We start from the raw sequence: 20,073 nt of genomic DNA on the forward strand, positions 1-20,073 counted from the left end.
CTCCCTGGAGCAGCACCCCGCCTTCTCCCCCATCATGAGCTACCGGGACACCCCCAGTCAGGAGCCCCCCGCCCCCCCCTCCGGCTCGGACCCCCCCGCGGCCCCCGCGTCTTCCGCCCCGCTCTGCGAGTTCCGGGTGGAGGTGGAGGAGTGCATGGCCAGCCCCAAAGCGGAGGACATCAAGGTGAGGGGGTGGGGGGAAGCTGGAGGTCTAGGATCTCGCTGTCCTTTTATCATTTTTGCTAATGTTTTTAAACCGCTTTTCTTACCTGCCAGTGATAGATTAATGAACAAAGAGGAGTCGGCTGATCTGTATGGAAAGCGCTGAGAGTTTTATTGGCTGGTTAAGAGCGCAGGTGGATTGGCAGCCAGACGCATTACTGCCCCTCAGAGTCGCTGAGTCTCTGTAATTATACCGCGCACACTTACCTTTTATTTGTGCTCCTGCAAAGGCATTTATCACTTATAAATCACTCACTCGTTGCTTGAAAAATACCAACGTTAACCGCTACTTCCCGCTTCTTGGAATCGATATAACCATTAACGTCCATGTGAGGTCCAGGCGGGAGCACTCGAGTGTTATGGTGTGGCTGTGTCTGGCGTGTCAAGTGCCGCTCGGCCTCATGGGAGACTGTGTGCCCCGCCCTGCAGGATTTCTCCTACGTGTACCGCGTCCCGTCCCTGCAGCCCCACATGCGCTCCTCCATGTTCGCCCCGCTCCGCACCCTCCCCAGCAGCTGCCTGCCGCCCCTCAGGATCCCCGAGAACTGCTACTACCGGCCGTCCTGGGCCCAGCTGCCCAAGATGGAGCAGCTCGCCCTCCCGCCGCAGGTCCCCTTCCTCCCGGACGGGTACGTGCTGCGCCGATTCGCTGTGGGGCGGGCGGGGGGCGTCCCAAACTCCTCCACCGTCAACCCCACCCAGCTTGTGCTGATCTTCACGAACCAATGAGCTCTGTATTATGTCTTGGGCTCAGATTTTAAAGTTAAGATTTTTGGACAAGTAGTCTTGAGATTTAATTAAACCCTACAGGGCTATGTGGTGACATCAGCTCTTTAATCTTTTATCATCTTAAATCTTAGTTCCCTTATTATGGGTCAGATGTTCTAAAGGAGCAGGGCCTGTTTCCTCAGTGTAAGGTGTTGGTGTGCGAGTTTGGAGTTGATTTTGGAACATCCTGTCTTCGGCAGTAAAGTAAACCTGTTGTTTGTCTACTCTCAGATTACTCTGAAACTTTCATAATACTGCTCAGAAAATCAGTTATAGTCATTCAGAAAGGTGAAATCATGCCACTTGGCAATTTTCTTTTCAGTATTTGATTGCTTGTTACATCAGCAGCACTATGCAGTCAGGTGTATGACTTCTAAGACTAGTAGATATTTTGGTTTAGAACAACCAAACTGAAATGATGTCTAATAGATAATTTATTCAAAAATCATACAATGCCAAAGTTTGGTCCGCCTGTAAAATGATTGAAAAGTGTTGCCTATTCAACCAAATAATAGGTAAGGTGGATAGTTTCCCATCTAAATGAAAAAACAGTGTAAATCAGAAGGAAATAATGAGTTGTTACTGCTGACTTGGCATGTTTTGATAATTTCAAAAAGAATCTTAATTCACAATAAAACATACTTTCAAGCCTTTCTACATCAGCCGCACTTAGTGAACAAACATGCTCGGGCATTGCAGTATCAACAAAATTTTCAATGCATTGTATATATTTTTAATAAATTATCTATTTGACTTAATTTTCCTTGTGGCTGTTCTTAACCAAAATATCTACTAGTCTTAGAAGTTTGGAAGTCATGCACCAAGTGGTGCTGATGTGGTAAGCCATCAAATATTGAATAAAAATAAAAAAACGGTATATGAATGACCATAACTTTTTTTCTGAGCAGTGTTATGAAAATCTGAAAGTAGACAAACGGAGTACAAGTTTTCAGGTCTTTCCGCTGCTTTAATGCCAGAGATATGATGCTCTAAAAGCTACACAAACCTCAATTTCCACTCGTGAATGACAGGGTCGTGTCTAGCAGGCATTGCCTGACATGCGTCTGTTTCTCAGCAACGTCCCCAGTGTGAACAGCCTATTGGACCAGGACTACGCCCAGCTGAGCTCCGGCCACGCCTCCGTGGGCAACATGGGCGGAGTCCTGCCCTCGCCCGCCACGCCCCGCTTCTCCGTCCCCACCCCCCGGACCCCGCGCACCCCCAGGGGCCTGGGCGGGGCCAGCGGGCAGGGCTCCGTCAAACAGGAGGGGACCGAGCTGTCCTCCCCGGCCTCCACGCCCTCCACCACCCGGCCCCTGAGCTCCGCCGAGCCGCTGCCCGTCCCAGCCCTGCCCGAGGCCCACAGCCTGTACGCCACGCTGCTGCTGTCCGACTCGGTCCTCGACGTGTTCCGCGACCGCAACTTCGACAGCTGCTGCGTGTGCGCGTGCAACATGAACGTGAAGGGCGCCGACGTGGGCCTGTACATCCCCGACTCCACCCTCGAGGACCAGTACCGCTGCACCTGCGGCTTCAGCGCCATCGTCAACCGCCGCCTGGCCCAGGGGGCCGGCCTCTTCCTGGAGGACGAGCTGGACATCTTCGGGCGGGGCTCGGAGGTGGGCGGGGCGGCCGAGCGGCGGCTGGCGCTGTGCCGGAGGGCCGGAGACCCGGCCCCCGCCTGCGTGCTGGCCCTGCTGCAGGACCAGTGCGCCTGCCCCACCGCCTCCCTGGCCTCGCTGCACCTCCACCCCACCTGCTCCCGCCACGGCCCCCAGGGGGCGCTGCTGCAGGGGCTGGCCGCCGACAAGCTGTGGGCGGACGGGAGCGACGCCTGTGCGGAGTGCTACAGCGCCCTGGTGCAGGGCCAGCAGTACGTGGACAACGCGGGAGGCAGCAGGGTGGACCTGGCCCTGGTCAGGAGCAGCGCCCTGCATGCCTGGCCGCACACTAACGGTGAGGCCCAGCTCCGCCATCGGGGGCAGCACTGAGACCCGACGCTACACGCCCGGGGCAGCCGCTGCAGTCACTGGCTTCTGCTTACTCATTTATTTTATTATATTGCGCATGGTAGCATGTTGTCAGATATCTGTGCTGATACACATGGATGGAGAGCAGGCTGATGTTAGGGTTAGGGTGATCAATTTAATTTCCTGTCTTTTGAGACTTTCAGCAAATGCAAACATTCCACCTAAAACACTTTTTTGCGATTCATTTATTACTAGAAAAATACAGACATAAGCAATGCAATACAACACAGTATGGTGTAATGGGGAACAAAGGATTTGATGGCAGTTGAGCTCTTTTGGGTCCGGGTCTGTGGTCTACCCCAAAACAGGAGAACACCAAGCCAGCAGACGCCCACAGGAAGTCGTCATGTTGCTAATAACGCGTGTATTTCATTTGGAGGGAGTCCCACCTCTTTAATCTCTTTTTCTGGAAATTGACAGGATAAAATAAATTTAAGTACATTATCAGGGCTATTGACATGATCCATACAGCTGCCTCTTATCCACGTTGACACTCGCATGCTGGTTCTAATAGCGTAGGCTACTATAATCAATTTAGGTTTTGAAAATGGAACCATCGGTGCTTGAAGTGGGGAATAAAAAACAAGTGTCAGTAAAAATAAGTGTCAGTACTCTAGAGAAAGATCTAGAAGTCCCGGGCTACTTTAAACTCTCCGTGTCCCCGCAGTGCTGGACATCAGCCGGCTCTCCTCTCAGGACGTCGTGCGCATGCTGCTCTCCCTGCAGCCGGTGCTGCAGGACGCCATACAGAAGAAGCGCACGGGCCGGACCTGGGAGAACATCCAGCACGTCCAGGGCCCCCTCACCTGGCAGCAGTTCCACAAGATGGCCGGCCGCGGCTCCTACGGTGAGCCGCCAGGGACACTCTTCGGCCCGCCGTCGAACACTCATTCAGCAGTTTAGAGTCATTTAGAAACATTTTTTAAATGCAGTTTTACTTTTACGTTACATTAGTCATTTGGCAGAAGCTCTTATTCAGAGTGATGTACAGTAACTTGCAAATCAGAACCAGGGACAAGTGCACTGAAAACCCTAGAGGGAAGTGCAGTTCCAAGTGCTAGAGTAACCACAACTTGATCCCTTGTAGGTGAATCAGATAAACCGACCAAGAAGTAGCAGTAACGCAGTTTTCGCAACTAGAACACTAAGCATAGTAAAATAATTATACGTAAGTGCGATAATTACAGCATATAGCATACAACATACATCGCTAAATTAGAAATTATAGGGAGGTTGGGAGGGCAGGGGAAAGGTGCAGCCTGAAAAGATCTTCAGTCTGTGCTTGAAGGTGCTCTAAGTCTCTGCTGTTCTGATCTTACCACCACAGTTTGTTCTTTTCCGTTTCCTCCCCCCCAGGTTCGGAGGAGTCTCCTGAGCCTCTCCCCGTCCCCAGCCTGTTGCTGGGCTACGACCGGGACTTCCTGGCACTGTCGCCGTTGGCGCTGCCGTTTTGGGAGAAGCTGCTGCTGGAGCCGTACGGAGGGCAGCGGGACATGGCCTTCCTGGTGCTGTGCCCCGAAAACGCCATGCTCCTGTCCGGGGCCCGCACCTTCTTCAGGGAGCTCAGCGCCGTCTACGAGGTGCGCCCCAACCGCACCCTGCCCCATCCTGAACCATCTCACCTTGCCTGGACACCAAACCCGCTCACATTTACAGCCTGAAACCAGACGTGCGTTCAAGTTGGCAAATGTCGCTAACGTTAGCTAACGTTCACCAACATATTCAAACTGTTTCTGTTTGCCACTAACTTTAGTGAACATTATCTAACTGTTTGCAATGGTAGTGTGCGGTAAACACAAATGGCTGCAGATGGGGAAAATGCCAAGAGAACAAAAAGTCCCTGTGTCTGTCTCTTGGCAAATAAAAAAATATTTGACAGTTATAATACACTTTAATCTATGTAATATTTGTTCTTACCTTCAAAAAGCATCAGTTTTCATTCAAAAGGTGTTGGTGTCAAACTAAATAAACCGTAACTGTTTGCTGCTAACAGTTTGTGGTGAACGTTTGCCGTCTTGAACGCACATCAGGCAGTGGTGAGCAGTTGGGTCCTTTACCCCCACCTCTCTCTCTGTCTCAGACTTGCCGGCTGGGGAAGCACCGGCCCCTGGCCAAGGTGTCCCGGGACGGCCTGTTTCACGTGGGTAACGTGGAGCCGCAGGACCTGGTGGAGGATCTGGTGGACCAGTGGTTTACCGAACCTTGGGCCGGGAGCAACCAGGAGGACAACCTGGCCAAACTGAAGCTCTACGCCCACACCTGCCGGCAGCTACTGGGTGAGACACACCGCGCTCCGTCTGTCCAGCTGTCTGTCTAGCTCTCTACATTTTTGGATGTCTCTCTTTGCCCTTCACACACCAGTCAGTCTGTCTGAGGCCGCTTGGCTGTTTCCACACCAAATCTTTTTCTCTCTGTTTGTTTTCAGACAGTCTTTGTTTTCCTTTTCTGTCAGTCCCTAGCTCACCATCTGTCTGTCTGTGTATCAGTGTATCAGTTCCTCAGTGTGCGCTGCATATCAGGGGTCCAGCCAATCAGAGTGTGTGTTTCCTGTGCTTTAGTTCCAGCCAATCAGAGTTTGTGTTTCCTGTGCTTTAGCTCCAGCCAATCAGAGTGTGTGTTTCCTGCGGTTTAGCTCCAGTCAATCAGTGTGTGTTTCCTGCGCTTTAGCTCTGGCCAATCAGACTGTGTGTTTCTTGGTGTTTAGCTCCAGCCAGTCAGAGTGTGTGTTTCTTGCGCTTTAGCTCCAGCCAATCAGAGTGTGTGTTTCTTGGTGTTTAGCTCCAGCCAATCAGAGTGTGTGTTTCTTGGTGTTTAGCTTCATCCAATCGGAGTGTGTGTTTCTTGGTGTTTAGCTCCACAGCTGGCGTCTCTCTCCCTGGACAGCAGCCTGCTCCTACCCCCCAAACCCCAGCCCGCCCTGCCCCCCACACCCACCCCCACTGCCCCACCACAGCCCCCCTCCTCCGCTGCTGGGGTCCCCGATGGAGCCACACCCTCCGCCGGCTCGGTCAACACCCCCACACCCGGAGGAGCCACACCAGGGGGAGCGGAGACGGCTCAGGGGCCCGCCGCAGAGGCCAAAACCCCCGCTAATGCCACACCACCCCCTGCCCCACCAGCCGAGGCCGCTGAGAGGTAGGGTCTGTTGCTCTTTATCAGCAAGTCATGTGACAAAGTTTTAACCTATGGCAGCGCATTGGCCAGATGGAATGGATGGACACTAAGCAGCCCTGCTATAGGTTCTGCTTCTAATTCACTTCAGTCACTGGTAAACTTTGGCAGGGAGGACGTTAAACAGGAGCAGAGTAAGCGTGGGTAGCAGCTCAGCTAATATCGAGGAGCCAAAATCAGCCTGTTCACAAAAGGATTTTGAGACCTTTGGCCTTTTAATTTCATGACTGCTCTCTTAATTAAATGATCATTCCGCACAGCATTTAGATTAGTTCAGTGGGAATTTGTTTAATTTTTAGTTTTAGTTTAGTTTTTAGTTTTTAAATAAATGTCAGTGTAAAGCTGTGCAGCGCTGCAGTGCACTGTGGGTATCCTCCTCGCCCCCCCTCAGCTCAGCGGAGCGGGAGCGAATCGGAATCCCCACGGTGGCGGAGTCGGCGGACAGCCACGCCCACCCCCCCTCCATCATGCTGTACGTGGTGGACCCCTTCATCTGCGCCCGCGGCGACCAGGAGGAGGAGGAGGCGGAGCCTGCCAGCGTCTGGCTCCTGGGTCTTCTTCGCTGTTTCACAGAACTGCTCCGCGCCCTTCCCGAAAACCTCCAGCCAGCCCTCGCCCTCCAGGTAACTGCCCTCCCTAGCCTACTATCCCACAATTCCCCACACCCCTCCTGATAACCTCCCACCGGCCTTCAAGGTAATGCCCCTCACTGCCTGCATCCACTATCCCTAATTTTGGGGAACTGTGATGATGGTTTGGGAGATGCTTATGAATAGACTGTGATAATGGTTTGAGAGATGCTGGTGAACAGGCTGTGATGATGGTTTGGTCAGTTGTGCTTATGAATAGACTGTGATGATGGTTTGGTCAGTTGTGCTTATGAATAGACTGTGATTTTGGTTTGGTCGGTTGTGCTTATGAATAGACTGTGATGATGGTTTGGTCGGTTGTGCTTATGAGTAGACTGTGATGATTCTTTGGATAAGATGTTGGTGAATAGGCTGTGATGATGGTTTGGGAGATGCTGGTGAACAGGCTGTGACTGTGCTGATTTGGGCGTGTCCCCAGGTGGTCCCCTGTCAGTACCTGCTCCAGCCGGCCAGTGGGGAGAGCCCTCTGTACCTGCAGCACCTGCGGTCGCTGGCTTTCTCCGCCTACTCCCAGAGCCGCCGCCCACTGCCCCTGCGCACACACATCAAGTCCCTGACCGGCTTCGGCCCTGCCTCCTCCACCGAGGCCCACTTCAGAAACCCAGAGGTGAGTCCTGCTCCCTCTCTCCCTCTCCCTCTCTCCCTCTCTCCCTCAATCTCCCTCTATCTCTCTCTCTCTTGCTCTCTATCTCTCCCTCTCTATCTGTCTCTCTATCCATGTCCATCTGTCTCTCTCTCCCTCCCTTTCTCTCTCCCTCTGTCTCTCTCTCCATCTCCCTCTGTCTGTCTCCCTCTCTCTCCCTTTGTCTCCGTCTCTCTCTGTCTCTGTCTCTCCCTCTCTCTCCCTCCATCTCTGTCTCTCTCTCTATCACTCTCTCCCTCTATCATTCTCTCTCTCTCCCTCTATCTCTCTCATGAAGAACTGGAGGCCAGTAGCTTTCCTTTGTTTGGATTATAAGATCTTGTCTAGATCTCTTGGAAACCGACTAACTATTTTGAGGACGGGTATCCATAACAAACCGCCATTTTGTTTACCAGACCAATTTCTGTTAATCTATTTTTGGTGTGTGTCTTGTGGGATTATGCCAAAATTTATGGGGCAGCGGTTGGTTTATCCCTGAACCAAGTGAAATCATTGAATAGGGCTGATCATCTCTCCTCTCTCTCCTTCTCACTCTATCGCACTTCCTCTCTCTCCTTCATCCCCATCCCCAGCGGCCGGCCCCTCTCCAGCTCTACTCCCCCCCCTTCATCCTGGGCCCCACCCGCAGTAAGCAGCTGGACGTGGGCGAGGCGTGTGGGGAGGGCGTGCCCCGCTACGGGGTGCTGTTCCTGGGGTACTGCCTGTCCCACGACCAGCGCTGGATCCTGGTGTCCTGCACCGACCAGCAGGGGGAGCTGCTGGAGACCTGCGTCATCAACGTGGACGTGCCCAACAGGTACACACATACGAACACACACACATGCACACACACACGCACACGTATGCTCATACATGTACACTCGTACGCACACACACACAAACACACATACACACGCACTCACACACGCATCCGCTGCTGGTGACCTGTGTCATCAACCTGGACCTACCCAACAGGTACAGCGGGGTGGGGGAGGGGGTTTAGCTACTTTTTCAGTCCCAGCGGTGAAGGCTACTGGGTGGCCTGTAGCATAGTGGTTAAGGTACATGACTGGGACACGCAAGGTCGGGGGTTCTAATCCCAGTGTAGCCACAGTAAGATCCGCACATCCGTTGGGCCCTTGAGCAAGGCCCTTAACCCCGCATTGCTCCAGGGGAGGATTGTCTCCTGCTTAGTCTAATCAACTGTACGTCGCTCTGGATAAGAGCGTCTGCCAAATGCCAATAATGTAATGTGATGTAAGAATGAGGCAGGCCAGTCGCCTTCAGATGCGTAATTGTTTTGGATTCAAGTACTTTTCTAAGCTTTACTGAGCTTCTCTGGTGTGTTTGGAACCTATGAAATACTCTCAAAAACTGCAAATCCTAGAACACTTGGTTGGCTCGGTTGCACAAGGCAAGATCAGTCGAGCACAGAAAAGTATTTGAATCCAAAACCATTACGTATTTGACCCAGGTCTGATTGTAAGGACTGTAATTGGGTGGGGTAGTCACTGCACGTTTTCCACCGCGGTCTGAAGACGCATTTCTTCAGATTGTACCTTCACTAACTCTACTCCACTGTAGGAGTACCCAAAATCTAGTGTCACTCTCATCAATCACTTCTATCCTGGTCTTCTAGCCCTGTCATCTTATACATGCATCTCCATTGGGATATTGTTGTTCTTTACTAATTCTCTTGTAATCATGCCTCGCATCTGGTTTGTTATGGCATTGTTGACTTAACCTGTGCTTACCGTGTGAATTAGACTTGATGTTCATGGCTATGGATAACTGATGCTTTATGAGAATTGTACCTTATCTGACCTGTGTTCAGTAGCTGTTGTAATGACCTTCAGAATACACTTATTGTATGTCGCTTTGGATAAAAGTGTCTGCCAAATGAATGTAATGTAAAATGTCATGGGCAGCATAAAATGCACACAGTTTAGCTTCTATAGTTTAGCCTCTGTCCTCCTGTAACACTGCTGGTGATTAACAGATCTTTTACGGGTCATACACTACAGTGGCCCTTTACCACAAACAAATTCTAAATCTCTATTTCTCTCTCCCTCCTCCACTCCTTTTTCCCCTTTCCTCTCCTCTCCATTCTTTCTTCTGTCCCCCTCTCTTCTCCGTCACTCCCCTTTTCATTCCTCCCCCTCTCCTCTCCTCTCCTCAGGGCTCGGAGGCCCAATGTCTCTCCGCGGAAGATGGGTCTGCAGAAGGTGTGGGAGTGGTGTGTGGGAATCATCCAGATGACGTCACTGCCTTGGAGGATTGTGATTGGCCGGCTGGGGCGCCTGGGACACGGAGAGCTGAAGGGTACGGCCTTGTGGTTTTATTTAAGCAGAGGATCACTCACCCTTTATCAGAACTGCAGATTATTGTGCTGGAGATAGTGTGAGAAAATCAGCAGTCCTCCATACACTCTCTGGCTGTATACAGTGTAAAATCTAATGGATCCTTCCTCTCTTCCTCTCCCTGACACTCTCTCTCTCTCTCGCTCTCCCTCTCTCCTTCTCTCCCTTTCCCTCCTTCTCCCTCTCTCCCTCCCCCTCTCCCCCTCTCTCCCTCTCCCTCGCTCTCTCTCTCTCTCTCTCCCTTTCTCCCTCAGACTGGAGCATTCTCCTGGGGGAGCGCTCTCTGCAGTCCATCAGCAGGCAGCTGCGGGAGGCGTGTGGGATGTGTGGAATCTCGGCCAGTGATTCTCCCAGCATCCTCAGCGCCTGCCTGGTTGCCATGGAGCCCCAGGGCTCCTTCGTGGTCATGCCAGGTAAAGCGGAATCAGAGCAGGAGGCTAAAATAGTGCCAATCGCTGTCCCCCACACTGATCCCAATCTGTTACCACTGTCCCCACTGATCCCACACTGTTACCACTGTCCCCACACTGACCCCAAGCTGTTACCACTGTCCCCACTGACCCCACACTGTTACCACTGTCCCCACACTGACCCCACGCTGTTACCACTGTCCCCATACTGACACCACGCTGTTACCACTGTCCCCACCCTGACCCCACACTGTTACCACTGTCCCCACACTGACACCACACTGTTACCACTGTCCCCACACTGACCACACTGACCCCCACACTGTTACCACTGCCCCCACACTGACCCCACGCTGTTACCACTGTCCCCACACTGACACCACACTGTTACTACTGTCCCCACACTGACCCCACGCTGTCCCTACATACCCCACGCTGTCCCCACAGACCCAATGCTGTTCCACTGACGCCACACTGTTACCACTGTCCCCACACTGACCCCACACTGGTACCACTGTCCCGACGCTGTTACCACTGTCCCCACTGACAGAGGGCACAAATCACTGACCCCATTGTCCTCTGCTGTTGGCATCCTGATACCTCCCTGTTAGCACACTGACAGAACGTATTAATAGCACAGCGCGTGTGTGTGTGTGTCTCAGACGCGGTGACCATGGGCTCAGTGTTTGGCCGCAGCACGGCTCTAAACCTGCAGACGTCTCAGCTCAACACGCCGCAGGACGCCTCCTGCACCCACATCCTGGTCTTCCCCATCTCCGCCACGACCCAGGGCGCCCCCGGAACCTACCCCACCGAGGACAACCCTGGTACAGGGCTGACCACGCATCACCACACCACACTCAGTCTGCTTGCAGAGAATCGGTCACATTCAAACTGTTTCCTTCACATTCAAACTGCTGTTCTGATTGTGGTGTAACCGGTCTCTCCAGATGACATGTTTGACTGGTGTTCTATGGTGTAACTGGTCTCTCCATCCCTCCAGATGACATGTTTGACTGGTGTTCTATGGTGTAACTGGTCTCTCCATCCCTCCAGATGACATGTTTGACTTGCCCTTTCCGGACGAGCTGGAGAACGATATTGGGCACGACATGATGCTGATCACGAACCTGCACCCCTCCCCCAACACCTCACCTGTCCCGTCACCTGGGTCCCCCTCTGGCCTGGGCGGGGCGTCCCACTTCCCCCACAACAGGGTGAGTACTGTGTGTGTCCGTGTGTGCGTGTGTCTCTGTGTGTTTGTGTCTGTGTGTGTGTTGGGAGTAACACCCTCAGTAAACACACACTCTATAGCAGGGATCATCAAATCAAGCTCCTTGAGGGCTGACAACTGCAGGTTTTCCAAGCTCTCTTTACCTGAGAGTCAGGTCTGAAGACAGTCTGGCCAAACAGTCGCACTAATCTTTCAGTTCTTTGTTTATCTTCCCACAATTCTAGGTCCTCTGTTTGTTTGTTTTTTACATTTTGAAATACCGACTATCGCCCCCTCCTGGTATGGAGAGTTATTTCCTCTCACGCAGCCACAGAATGCTTACGCATGCATGTCGGCCATCAGCTGTCGTCTGTGTCCCAGTGCAGCTTATACAAGCGGTCTGACTGGTGGCCTTGGTTGCCGCTCGTTCTTTCATATTGGCTTGAGTTGCAGGAGCCATGGATTCAGGGATATGGCGCTCCAAAATCAACACAATCCGCAGTTTCCACTCACAAGTGACTTTTTGAGTGCCTCTAAGAGCCATTATCTGTAAAACAACAAACTTAATGACACTAATGTTTTGCATGTTCTCTATTGAATATATAAAGAACTCTCTCCCTCCCTCTCTCTCTCCCCCACCTCTCTCTCTTTCTTTCTACCTCCCTCCCCTCTCTCTCTCCCTCTCTTTTTCTCCCTCTCTCCCTCTCTCCTCTCTCTCTCTCTCTCTCTCTCTCTCTCTCAGAGTCAGGGTGAGAGGCTGCTCTCCAGGGAAGCCCCAGAGGAGCTGAAGCAGCAGCCACTGGCTCTGGGGTACTACGTCTCCACCGCCCGGGCCGATGACCTGCCCCACTGGTTCTGGTCCTCCTGCCCGCAGGCTCAAAACCAGTGCCCGCTTTTCCTGAAGGTAGGGGGACCCCCACCCTGCCCCCGGGCCTGAATCAATAATTCAGCTCCAGTTTGGTTCTGCCAAAGACTGTCATCATATCGATTACTACATCAGAATTGTTATTTATTTACCCATTACAGCCCAGAAGCTTTCCTACTACAGATATTAGATTACAAGGCTAGTTCCTTCACCAAAAAAAAACACACTGGTACAACCCTGTACAACTACAGTAACTATAGTAACTGAGCTGCCATTTTGAGTCCAGTTGAGGTGCAGTGCTGAAGGCTGTGACTGAGTGGCACTCTTCTCCCCCCAGGCCTCCCTGCATCATCACATATCCATCGCCCAATTGGACGAGCTCCTCTCCAACAAGACATCCCAGAGGAGCCCCCACCCCCTGGACTCAAAGACCACGTCTGACGTGCTCAGGTAGGCCACGCCCGGCTCTGGTAGGCCACGCCCCCCCGGACATCCTGTCGTTATTCAGCCAGTCTGACCACGTGTGTGTGTGTGTGTGTGTGTCAGGGGCGTAACTTTAGCTGGAATAGCTAAAGCTACAGGGGGTTGAAATGCATAGCCATAGCCAAGAACAAAAAGCAGAAGTTTTTTAAATGTTAAATTATTGCAAAACATGCGTATCAGTCAGCTAACAAGTGCTTGAAGTTTCAAAAATCAGGTTTCACACCCCCTTGCAAAAGAGATTTTGATTCCGATGGGTTATTCATGGTTAAATGAAGTCTAATAAAAAAAAGCGAGCAGTTGCCCGCTGCCATACGAACAGTCTGAAGTAGTTTCTCTCCCTCCCCAGGTTTGTGCTGGAGCAGTACAACGCCCTCTCCTGGCTGACCTGCAGCCCTGCGTCTCACGACCGGCGCTCCTGTCTCCCCGTGCACCTGGTGGTCCTCACGCAGATGTACAACGCCATCCTTAACATGCTGTAGGCGGGGCCCGGCCCGGCTCCTCCCACGCCACTCCACGGGGGGCGGGGCATGGGGCGGGCACACCCAGATCTCCACCAGCCCACCATTCACAGTGCTCCACAGACTCCGCCTCCTCAGCTGTGGAAAGCGGGGGTTTCCTGTTCCCACCGCATCACTTCCTTCCCCTCTTTTGGGCTGTGGGGGAGGAGCTATCCTGTCACCCCAGGGGGGGCTCCTGGGGGGGGGCGGCGTGGGTGTTAGGAGAAGATGGTTTAATTCCATTCTGGTACCAGTTTGCCCTTGCACAAAACAGTGGGTGTCAGTCGTCCTGAGGAAAGCTGAAAGCTGTCTGATATCTTTAGAGTCATTCCACGTGAAAACATCCCATTTTAGAAAAACGTCCCACCTCATAGTCTCAGATTTTCTTGTAATTATCTATATTTTGTAATTGCTTTTTATGAATTATGTAAGAGTATTTTCTGTGAATCCTACTTAGGCGGAAGATTTTCTAGCTATCCTTCAAGACAGAAAACATTTTGGCAGCAAAACTTTACACCTAGAGACAGCCCTACTATAGCTTTATAAAATATATAAGTAGCTTGCTGCTATTTTTCCCTTTTGGCCATCCAGGCAGCTCAAGTTGTGTCCATTTGTGGCTGGTGCCAACTTCAGCAAAAGTCAGTTTCACAAATGTACCTTCTACAGGTCTATAAATCCTGTCATTTGTACATCATCACATATACTATAGTTCAAAATACTCTATGCAGTTCCTAAAATACTTAGCATTTCTTTTTTTTATCGGTTTAGAGCCAACAGATTTTTTTGCCATTTAAAATTCAAGGAAAAAACTTTGCAGTCTTTCATAACTCATATAAAGCAATGTGTATGCCCATTCAGAGCTAAGTCTGGGAACATAAGGTGGGAGCTATTGGTTCACTTCGTGTGGAAGGACTCCTCTCTAAGGAAGCGATTAAATACACCTGGCTAATCAAAACCCACTGAGAAGCCAACTGTCCAATTACTTTTGGTCCCTTAAAATGGGGGAACTGTGTATAAAAAAAGTCATTCTGATGCAGGTCACCCAGTATGGATGTAAATATCCTCTAATTAAAGATTTGGACTGTTTGCTAGCCTCAAATTTGTGGTTTAATTTCAAATGTGCTGGAGTGCAGAAACAAAAGTGCAAAAATGGTACCACAGTCCAAATACTTACAGAGGCATTAAGTGGCATTCGTTTTTAGTGGCATTAGTTTTTAAACAGCTTGAATTTAAACTAAGCTCATTTAATCAGGAATACTGTAATGTACAGTGATGCTGTAATTTATTACAGCACATAAAAGCGCCAAGTATATTTGAATCAAAACCAAGGAGTTGATGAAACCTTTATAGTGTATATTCAGAATAGAATCCGCTAGTATTGTAAGCAGTCAGCCTGGAATGTTTAGAAAACTGGACTGTCTTAAAACAAACGCTTTAAAGGGCCGAAGACGTTAGTTGTCAATGCTACGTGAAATTGTATCCATGTTGGTGGGCTGTCAAAGTGCCTTTTCTTGCGAGCACTCAGACAACTGTCAAAAGTCAGTAATGCCACTAGGTTATACATAAACTGAAAATGAAACCATTACAAAAACAGGCTGACCTGAATGAGCATTAAACAGCATTTAATGAATAACAGCAATGAAGAACTGATTCTGGAAAAACAAAAAAGTTGCAGCTAATCAGGAGTCGGGATTGGGGAGGAGGAGCTGAGGTGCATTGTGGGTCTTTCAGATAGACGATGCAGTTCCATCTGTCCAGCTCATCCCACCTCCATTTTGTGAAGGGCAAACCTGCGTAACCAAAGAAAGGTCTCATTCCAATCGCTTATTTTTCTCATCGTTTTCATTTTCAAGGAGGTCCGCCATCTTTAGGGACATTCCAACCTGTTAAATGTTTCTTCTATGAGCTAGAATTAGAAGCTAGGAACTCCCAGACCCTTCTTTATTGTGAGGAAACACGACCGCGTCATTTGAGGAAGTATTTTCTCGGATATACACAGATATACTTCTGTGATGATGATCCGCCTCTCCCCATCTGCCACCCCTGTAACAGAAGGGGCTTTGAGCTAACTGAAGGAGCAAGGACATACCCCGTCTTCACTTCTTTTTCTAGTCTCTCCCAAAGGGTGGAGCTAGGAGTAGGTTAAAAGGAGAAAAGTAAGCGATTGTAATGAGCCCTGTGATTTTCTCTAAAGTATCCCCCCATTGGCTGAGCCGGCTGGTGCAGTGGTCGTGATGCACCGTATCGTTCGGTGGAACCAGGAAGCGGGGTTTGTGTCGCGGGTGTGCTGAGATCCCACCTTGAACTGAAATATCATCCAATCAGGCAGCTAAAGACTCTGTGTCATCATAGCAACGGACACTTAAGCAAAACTACAATTCACCAGCATCAAGGACCAAAGCCGGAATTAGGATCAGAACCCACCCCCTTCTTCCAGACTCCCCAGAAGGACGCTGTTTCCTTCCACTGATGACATTTTTACCACTTGGTTCTCGTCGGACCAGGCTGTTGCGATTCTGAGAGCAGAGAACTGGGTTTCTCAACGTCAGAAAAAAGGCACTTTTCTCTCGTTTTGAAGTGGACGATTTATTATTGTCGATACAAATACAATGGAGTGATATTTCAGAAATTAAAAGGAAAAACATGGACTTGTGTATATGTAAAACTGACTTTTTTTCATAGAATTGTGACTATTTTTATGAATTGAAATGACAATGGAAATTAAAATTGATAATCAAGGCCTTTTCCAAAAAGAGTTATGATTGCCTTGGGATTAGAAATGGAAAATATCATTTTACAGGAAAAAATATCTAAAATTGCTTGTCATATTTATACAGCCATATATACAAATGTATATAACGTTCTATAAAAATATGTACTTCCTTAAATCAGATGCAAAAGCGGAAAAATTAACATTAAAAAGGTTTCTCGAAAAAAGGCGAACGCATTATGGAAGAACATGCATTTTAGTTTGTGCTGTACTTTTGTATTGATATTGTTACAAAATGTCTCAGCAATTTTCTAACGGTATAAGATGTAGTAGGTCAATACTGCAAAAAGGATGTCAAAGATGTTTCTTCTGCTTCAAGATGCACTTGAAATGGCGATTGATTTTGAAAGCGGTATGTATTTCAGTATTACAATTGTATATTTAACTAATATGCATTATTTTAAGTGGTGGTTGGAAAGCTGTGAACCCAACCATCTGACTTGCTCTGTCTCCTCCCTGGACATAGCTTTTACGTTTGTACAGTTATTTGCATGTTTGTATATATAACACACCTTTTGGCTGCGCTTTTGGGGATCCAGAAAGCTGTGGGCCTACATTTCAAGACTGGCTTTTTTTCTTTTTTCTTTTCTAAAATGTAGCTTTTTTTATTTTTGCTGCGGGGTTTTGTTTTCTTTGTTAATTTGATTGGAATACGATGGTTTTTGGGGACTGGGGGTTGGGCAGGAAGTGGATTGTTGCCATGGTATCAACACTAACGAGGAGCTGAAGGAGAAGCTGGAATTTGATACACCTGCTGTCATTTTGAATATTGGTCGGATTTCCTTTGGCGGAAGAGATCCATGTCTTTTACACTCTTTTTTTAAAGTAAATTATTAAATTATGGAAAAACATTCTGTCTTGTTGCTGTTGTTTATGGTCAGTGGCTGAGCACCATTTTGAAGTCTTGCATTCCGGAGCGTGTGGTGTGGATAGGAATGGACGCGGTGCAGACACATTCCTGTGTTTTTTGAGTGGTGTGGGAATGTGTCCGTGTTTGGAGAGCAGGGATCCTCATCCTGGGTCTCCTCGTGACTGACTCCACACAGCACCTCCACATTACCTCCTCATCGAAAGGCCAAGCCAATCAAACACACTTTATTTTTTTATTTTTTTTCCAATTTTTTTTAACTAATTTATTTCTACTCCATTGCATTTTTCATCATGAATTTCTTCAAACAAAGTTTATTCATTTATTTCACTTGGGTTTTCAAGTAAACAAGATTTCCTATCCATTTAACAAAAACATTGTGAAATATCTCACCATTTATGGGCATAAGTCTGTTGTCTTAAGCATTTTTAGATTTTCCAGATTAATTTTGAATCATATACACTCACTGAGCACTTTATTAGGAACATTTGTTCTTTATTGCACCTTCTTATTAATACGATTATCTAATCAGCCAATTGTATGGCAGCAGTGCAATCATCATCAGGTAGATATGGGTCAAGAGCTTCAGTTAATGCGGAAAAAATGTGATCTAAGTGACTTTGACTGTGGAATGATTGTTGGTGGCAGACAAGGTGGTTTGAGTCTCAGAAACTGCTGATCTCCTGGGATTTTCACACACACTAGTCTCTCGAGTTCAAAGAATGGTGCAAAAAACAGTGGGCAGCAGTTCTGCAGACAGAAACGCCTTGTTAATGACAGACGTCAGAGGAGAATGGCCAAAGCTGCGCAAAGCTGAAAGGAAGGTGACAGTAACACAAATAACTACACATTACAACAGTGGTATGCAGAAGAGCATCTCTGAACACATAATGTATCATAACTGGAAAGGCTACAGCAGTAGAAGTCTAAAGAATAAGTCTAATAAATACATAATGAAGTGCTTGGTGAGTATTTCTTCAAGCACATTTCAATTAATTTAGTTCACTGTAACATAAACATGATACCTGATCCATCTGTATAAAAACATATTTGTAAAATATTTAAACATTTTTGGATGTAAGAAATGCATTTTTCACCATAAAATTCTCTAAACACTGAATTAGATTTATTTATTTTCAGTTGAATCCTATTCATCCATTTTTCACAATAGAAACAAATACTTAATGTTTATGACTATTTGCACAAAAATCTTATGTATTTTTCTGATTTCTGTTAAAGCCAGTATAAAAATATAAAAACTCCCCGTATTGAATTTATTTCATCATATTTATCATGTGTAACCTTATCTGCATCCATTTCATTAATAAACACATAAAAAAATTGTTTTTACCTTTTTGGAGAGAAAAGTATTCTCACGTATTTTTATTATTTTAAGTAGTATTACATTTTGCTTTATCAAAATGTTCAGTATTGAATTTAATTTCATATTTGTCATGTATCATATTCTGCATCCATTTCAACAATAATACATACTTTTGTTTATTATACATTTTGGACAAAAAACTAGAATCTTATGGGGTTTTTATTTTTTCTGGTAAAACAGTATTTTCATCAGAATGATCTCAAACCATACAGTATTTAATTCATTTCTTCATATTTATCATATGTATCCTATTCTGCGTAAATTTCAACAATAAAACCGCTAAACAATTTCTAATAAAACAGGTTTTTAATCATAAACATCTGAAAAGTATTGAATGTATTTATTCATATTTATTCTATGTGACGCGTCCATCGTGTAAAATTGCAGGTCTCTAGCACCTTTCTAAGGTGTGTCCTGTAGCCATATGTGAAAATTAATTTGATTTATTGAAAATTTATATTTTTATCAAAAGTACAGACCAGGCACCAAACAACATCTACACATCAACCTGAATCTAAATAGCCAGCTTGATGCTAGCTTCAATAGAAAAACCAAAACTCACATGTTATGAATTACTCTCAAGAGGTTCAAAGACACAATCACGTGTGAGAACATGAATGATATATATTGGTATTGAACAGTGGGATCTGGGGTACAGGAAGGTCACAGGATTCCCAAAAATGGCACAGAATATCAGTCTATAACAAAACATAACATAATATGCCATTCAGCCCACAATGCTCACCTTTTCCTACCCCTAAGTGTACCTACTGCCTATTTTGCAAATAATCCTGCCTTATATTTTTTATGTCCCACATGTAGAACATGTAGAGATGTTGATGCTAGATTGACTAGAAATACCAAAACTGGCCCATGACATGTTAGAAGGCTGTCCAGCTTAGGATCAACTATTCTGGGCTAGGAAAGTCCGCTCATAGGGCCTAACAGTCTAATGATTTATATTTGAGCACAGGAAGGTCATTGGGTCCCCACGTAGTTGAACAAATACCCACATGGAGTAGAACAAGTCTCTAAAAATGTCCAAGGCTCTAGGACTTTTTGAAGGTGTGTCCATATGTAAGGTCTCCATTAATTTATGTTGGATTTATAGTGGTGCCAAATTCCAATTAAATGAATGGAGGGTTCCTATATGGAAATTGGAGATATATCTTGGCCTAGGAACATCCAATTTTGAATGTTTGCGTTTATAACTCTATATGTCCCTCTGAAATGAACTCAATCATCCCACTTCCAATATAAACGACAGGGGTTTCCCATATGGCTATTGGACACTTTGTATCTTGGCCAGACAAGGTGCAATTTCTGACACAGGTTTGCATTTATCGTTCGACATGCCAGTCTGAATAAAACACACTAGTGAAATCTATGAAATACTAAATAGGTTTTTTTTTGTCCCATGGTACACCTTTATATAGATCTGGGGTGTCAAACTGAATTCCCAGGGGGCTGCAGTGTCTGTAGGTTTTTTGGGTTGTTCTAAGCAAGGCAATGTAAAATGTGTTACATTTAAGTTCTTTTACAAAGTATTTCATTCTAAAGCACTTTTCTAAGGTTACGACAAGGCAGCATAAAACGATACAAAATTATACTATTGCCAAAACACGGACGCAAACTTGGACAAAATAAAGATAATAACATTACTACGAAAACGCGCTTCTTTTGGCCAATCTTCCCGGAAGACTTGATGGAGAAATGAGTGAGGTTGTGTTGGGAGCAAATTACATTACATTACATTACTG

General features: G+C 47.4%; 1 protein-coding gene across 2 annotated transcripts in view; it reads left to right on the top strand.

Moving 5' to 3' along the window:
* LOC133142011 (mediator of RNA polymerase II transcription subunit 13-like) overlaps positions 1 to 16,912 on the top strand; it is an 85,177-nt gene extending 68,265 nt beyond the window's left edge. For both annotated transcript variants that reach the window (XM_061262919.1, XM_061262920.1), the window contains exons 15-31: positions 1 to 184; positions 652 to 851; positions 2,066 to 2,946; positions 3,688 to 3,867; positions 4,377 to 4,600; positions 5,101 to 5,296; positions 5,873 to 6,155; positions 6,583 to 6,814; positions 7,260 to 7,448; positions 8,057 to 8,280; positions 9,643 to 9,785; positions 10,078 to 10,236; positions 10,896 to 11,060; positions 11,290 to 11,450; positions 12,189 to 12,350; positions 12,649 to 12,761; positions 13,141 to 16,912. The exon at positions 1 to 184 is cut by the window's left edge. In XM_061262919.1, coding sequence (XP_061118903.1) covers positions 1 to 184; positions 652 to 851; positions 2,066 to 2,946; positions 3,688 to 3,867; positions 4,377 to 4,600; positions 5,101 to 5,296; positions 5,873 to 6,155; positions 6,583 to 6,814; positions 7,260 to 7,448; positions 8,057 to 8,280; positions 9,643 to 9,785; positions 10,078 to 10,236; positions 10,896 to 11,060; positions 11,290 to 11,450; positions 12,189 to 12,350; positions 12,649 to 12,761; positions 13,141 to 13,273 — 3,829 coding nt within the window. In that variant the 3' untranslated portion in view covers positions 13,274 to 16,912. The remainder of the gene's footprint in view (positions 185 to 651; positions 852 to 2,065; positions 2,947 to 3,687; positions 3,868 to 4,376; positions 4,601 to 5,100; positions 5,297 to 5,872; positions 6,156 to 6,582; positions 6,815 to 7,259; positions 7,449 to 8,056; positions 8,281 to 9,642; positions 9,786 to 10,077; positions 10,237 to 10,895; positions 11,061 to 11,289; positions 11,451 to 12,188; positions 12,351 to 12,648; positions 12,762 to 13,140) is intronic.
* Positions 16,913 to 20,073: the final 3,161 nt, after the last annotated feature.

The sequence above is a fragment of the Conger conger genome, chromosome 12, assembly GCF_963514075.1.
Source record: "Conger conger chromosome 12, fConCon1.1, whole genome shotgun sequence".
Lineage (NCBI taxonomy): Eukaryota > Metazoa > Chordata > Actinopteri > Anguilliformes > Congridae > Conger > Conger conger.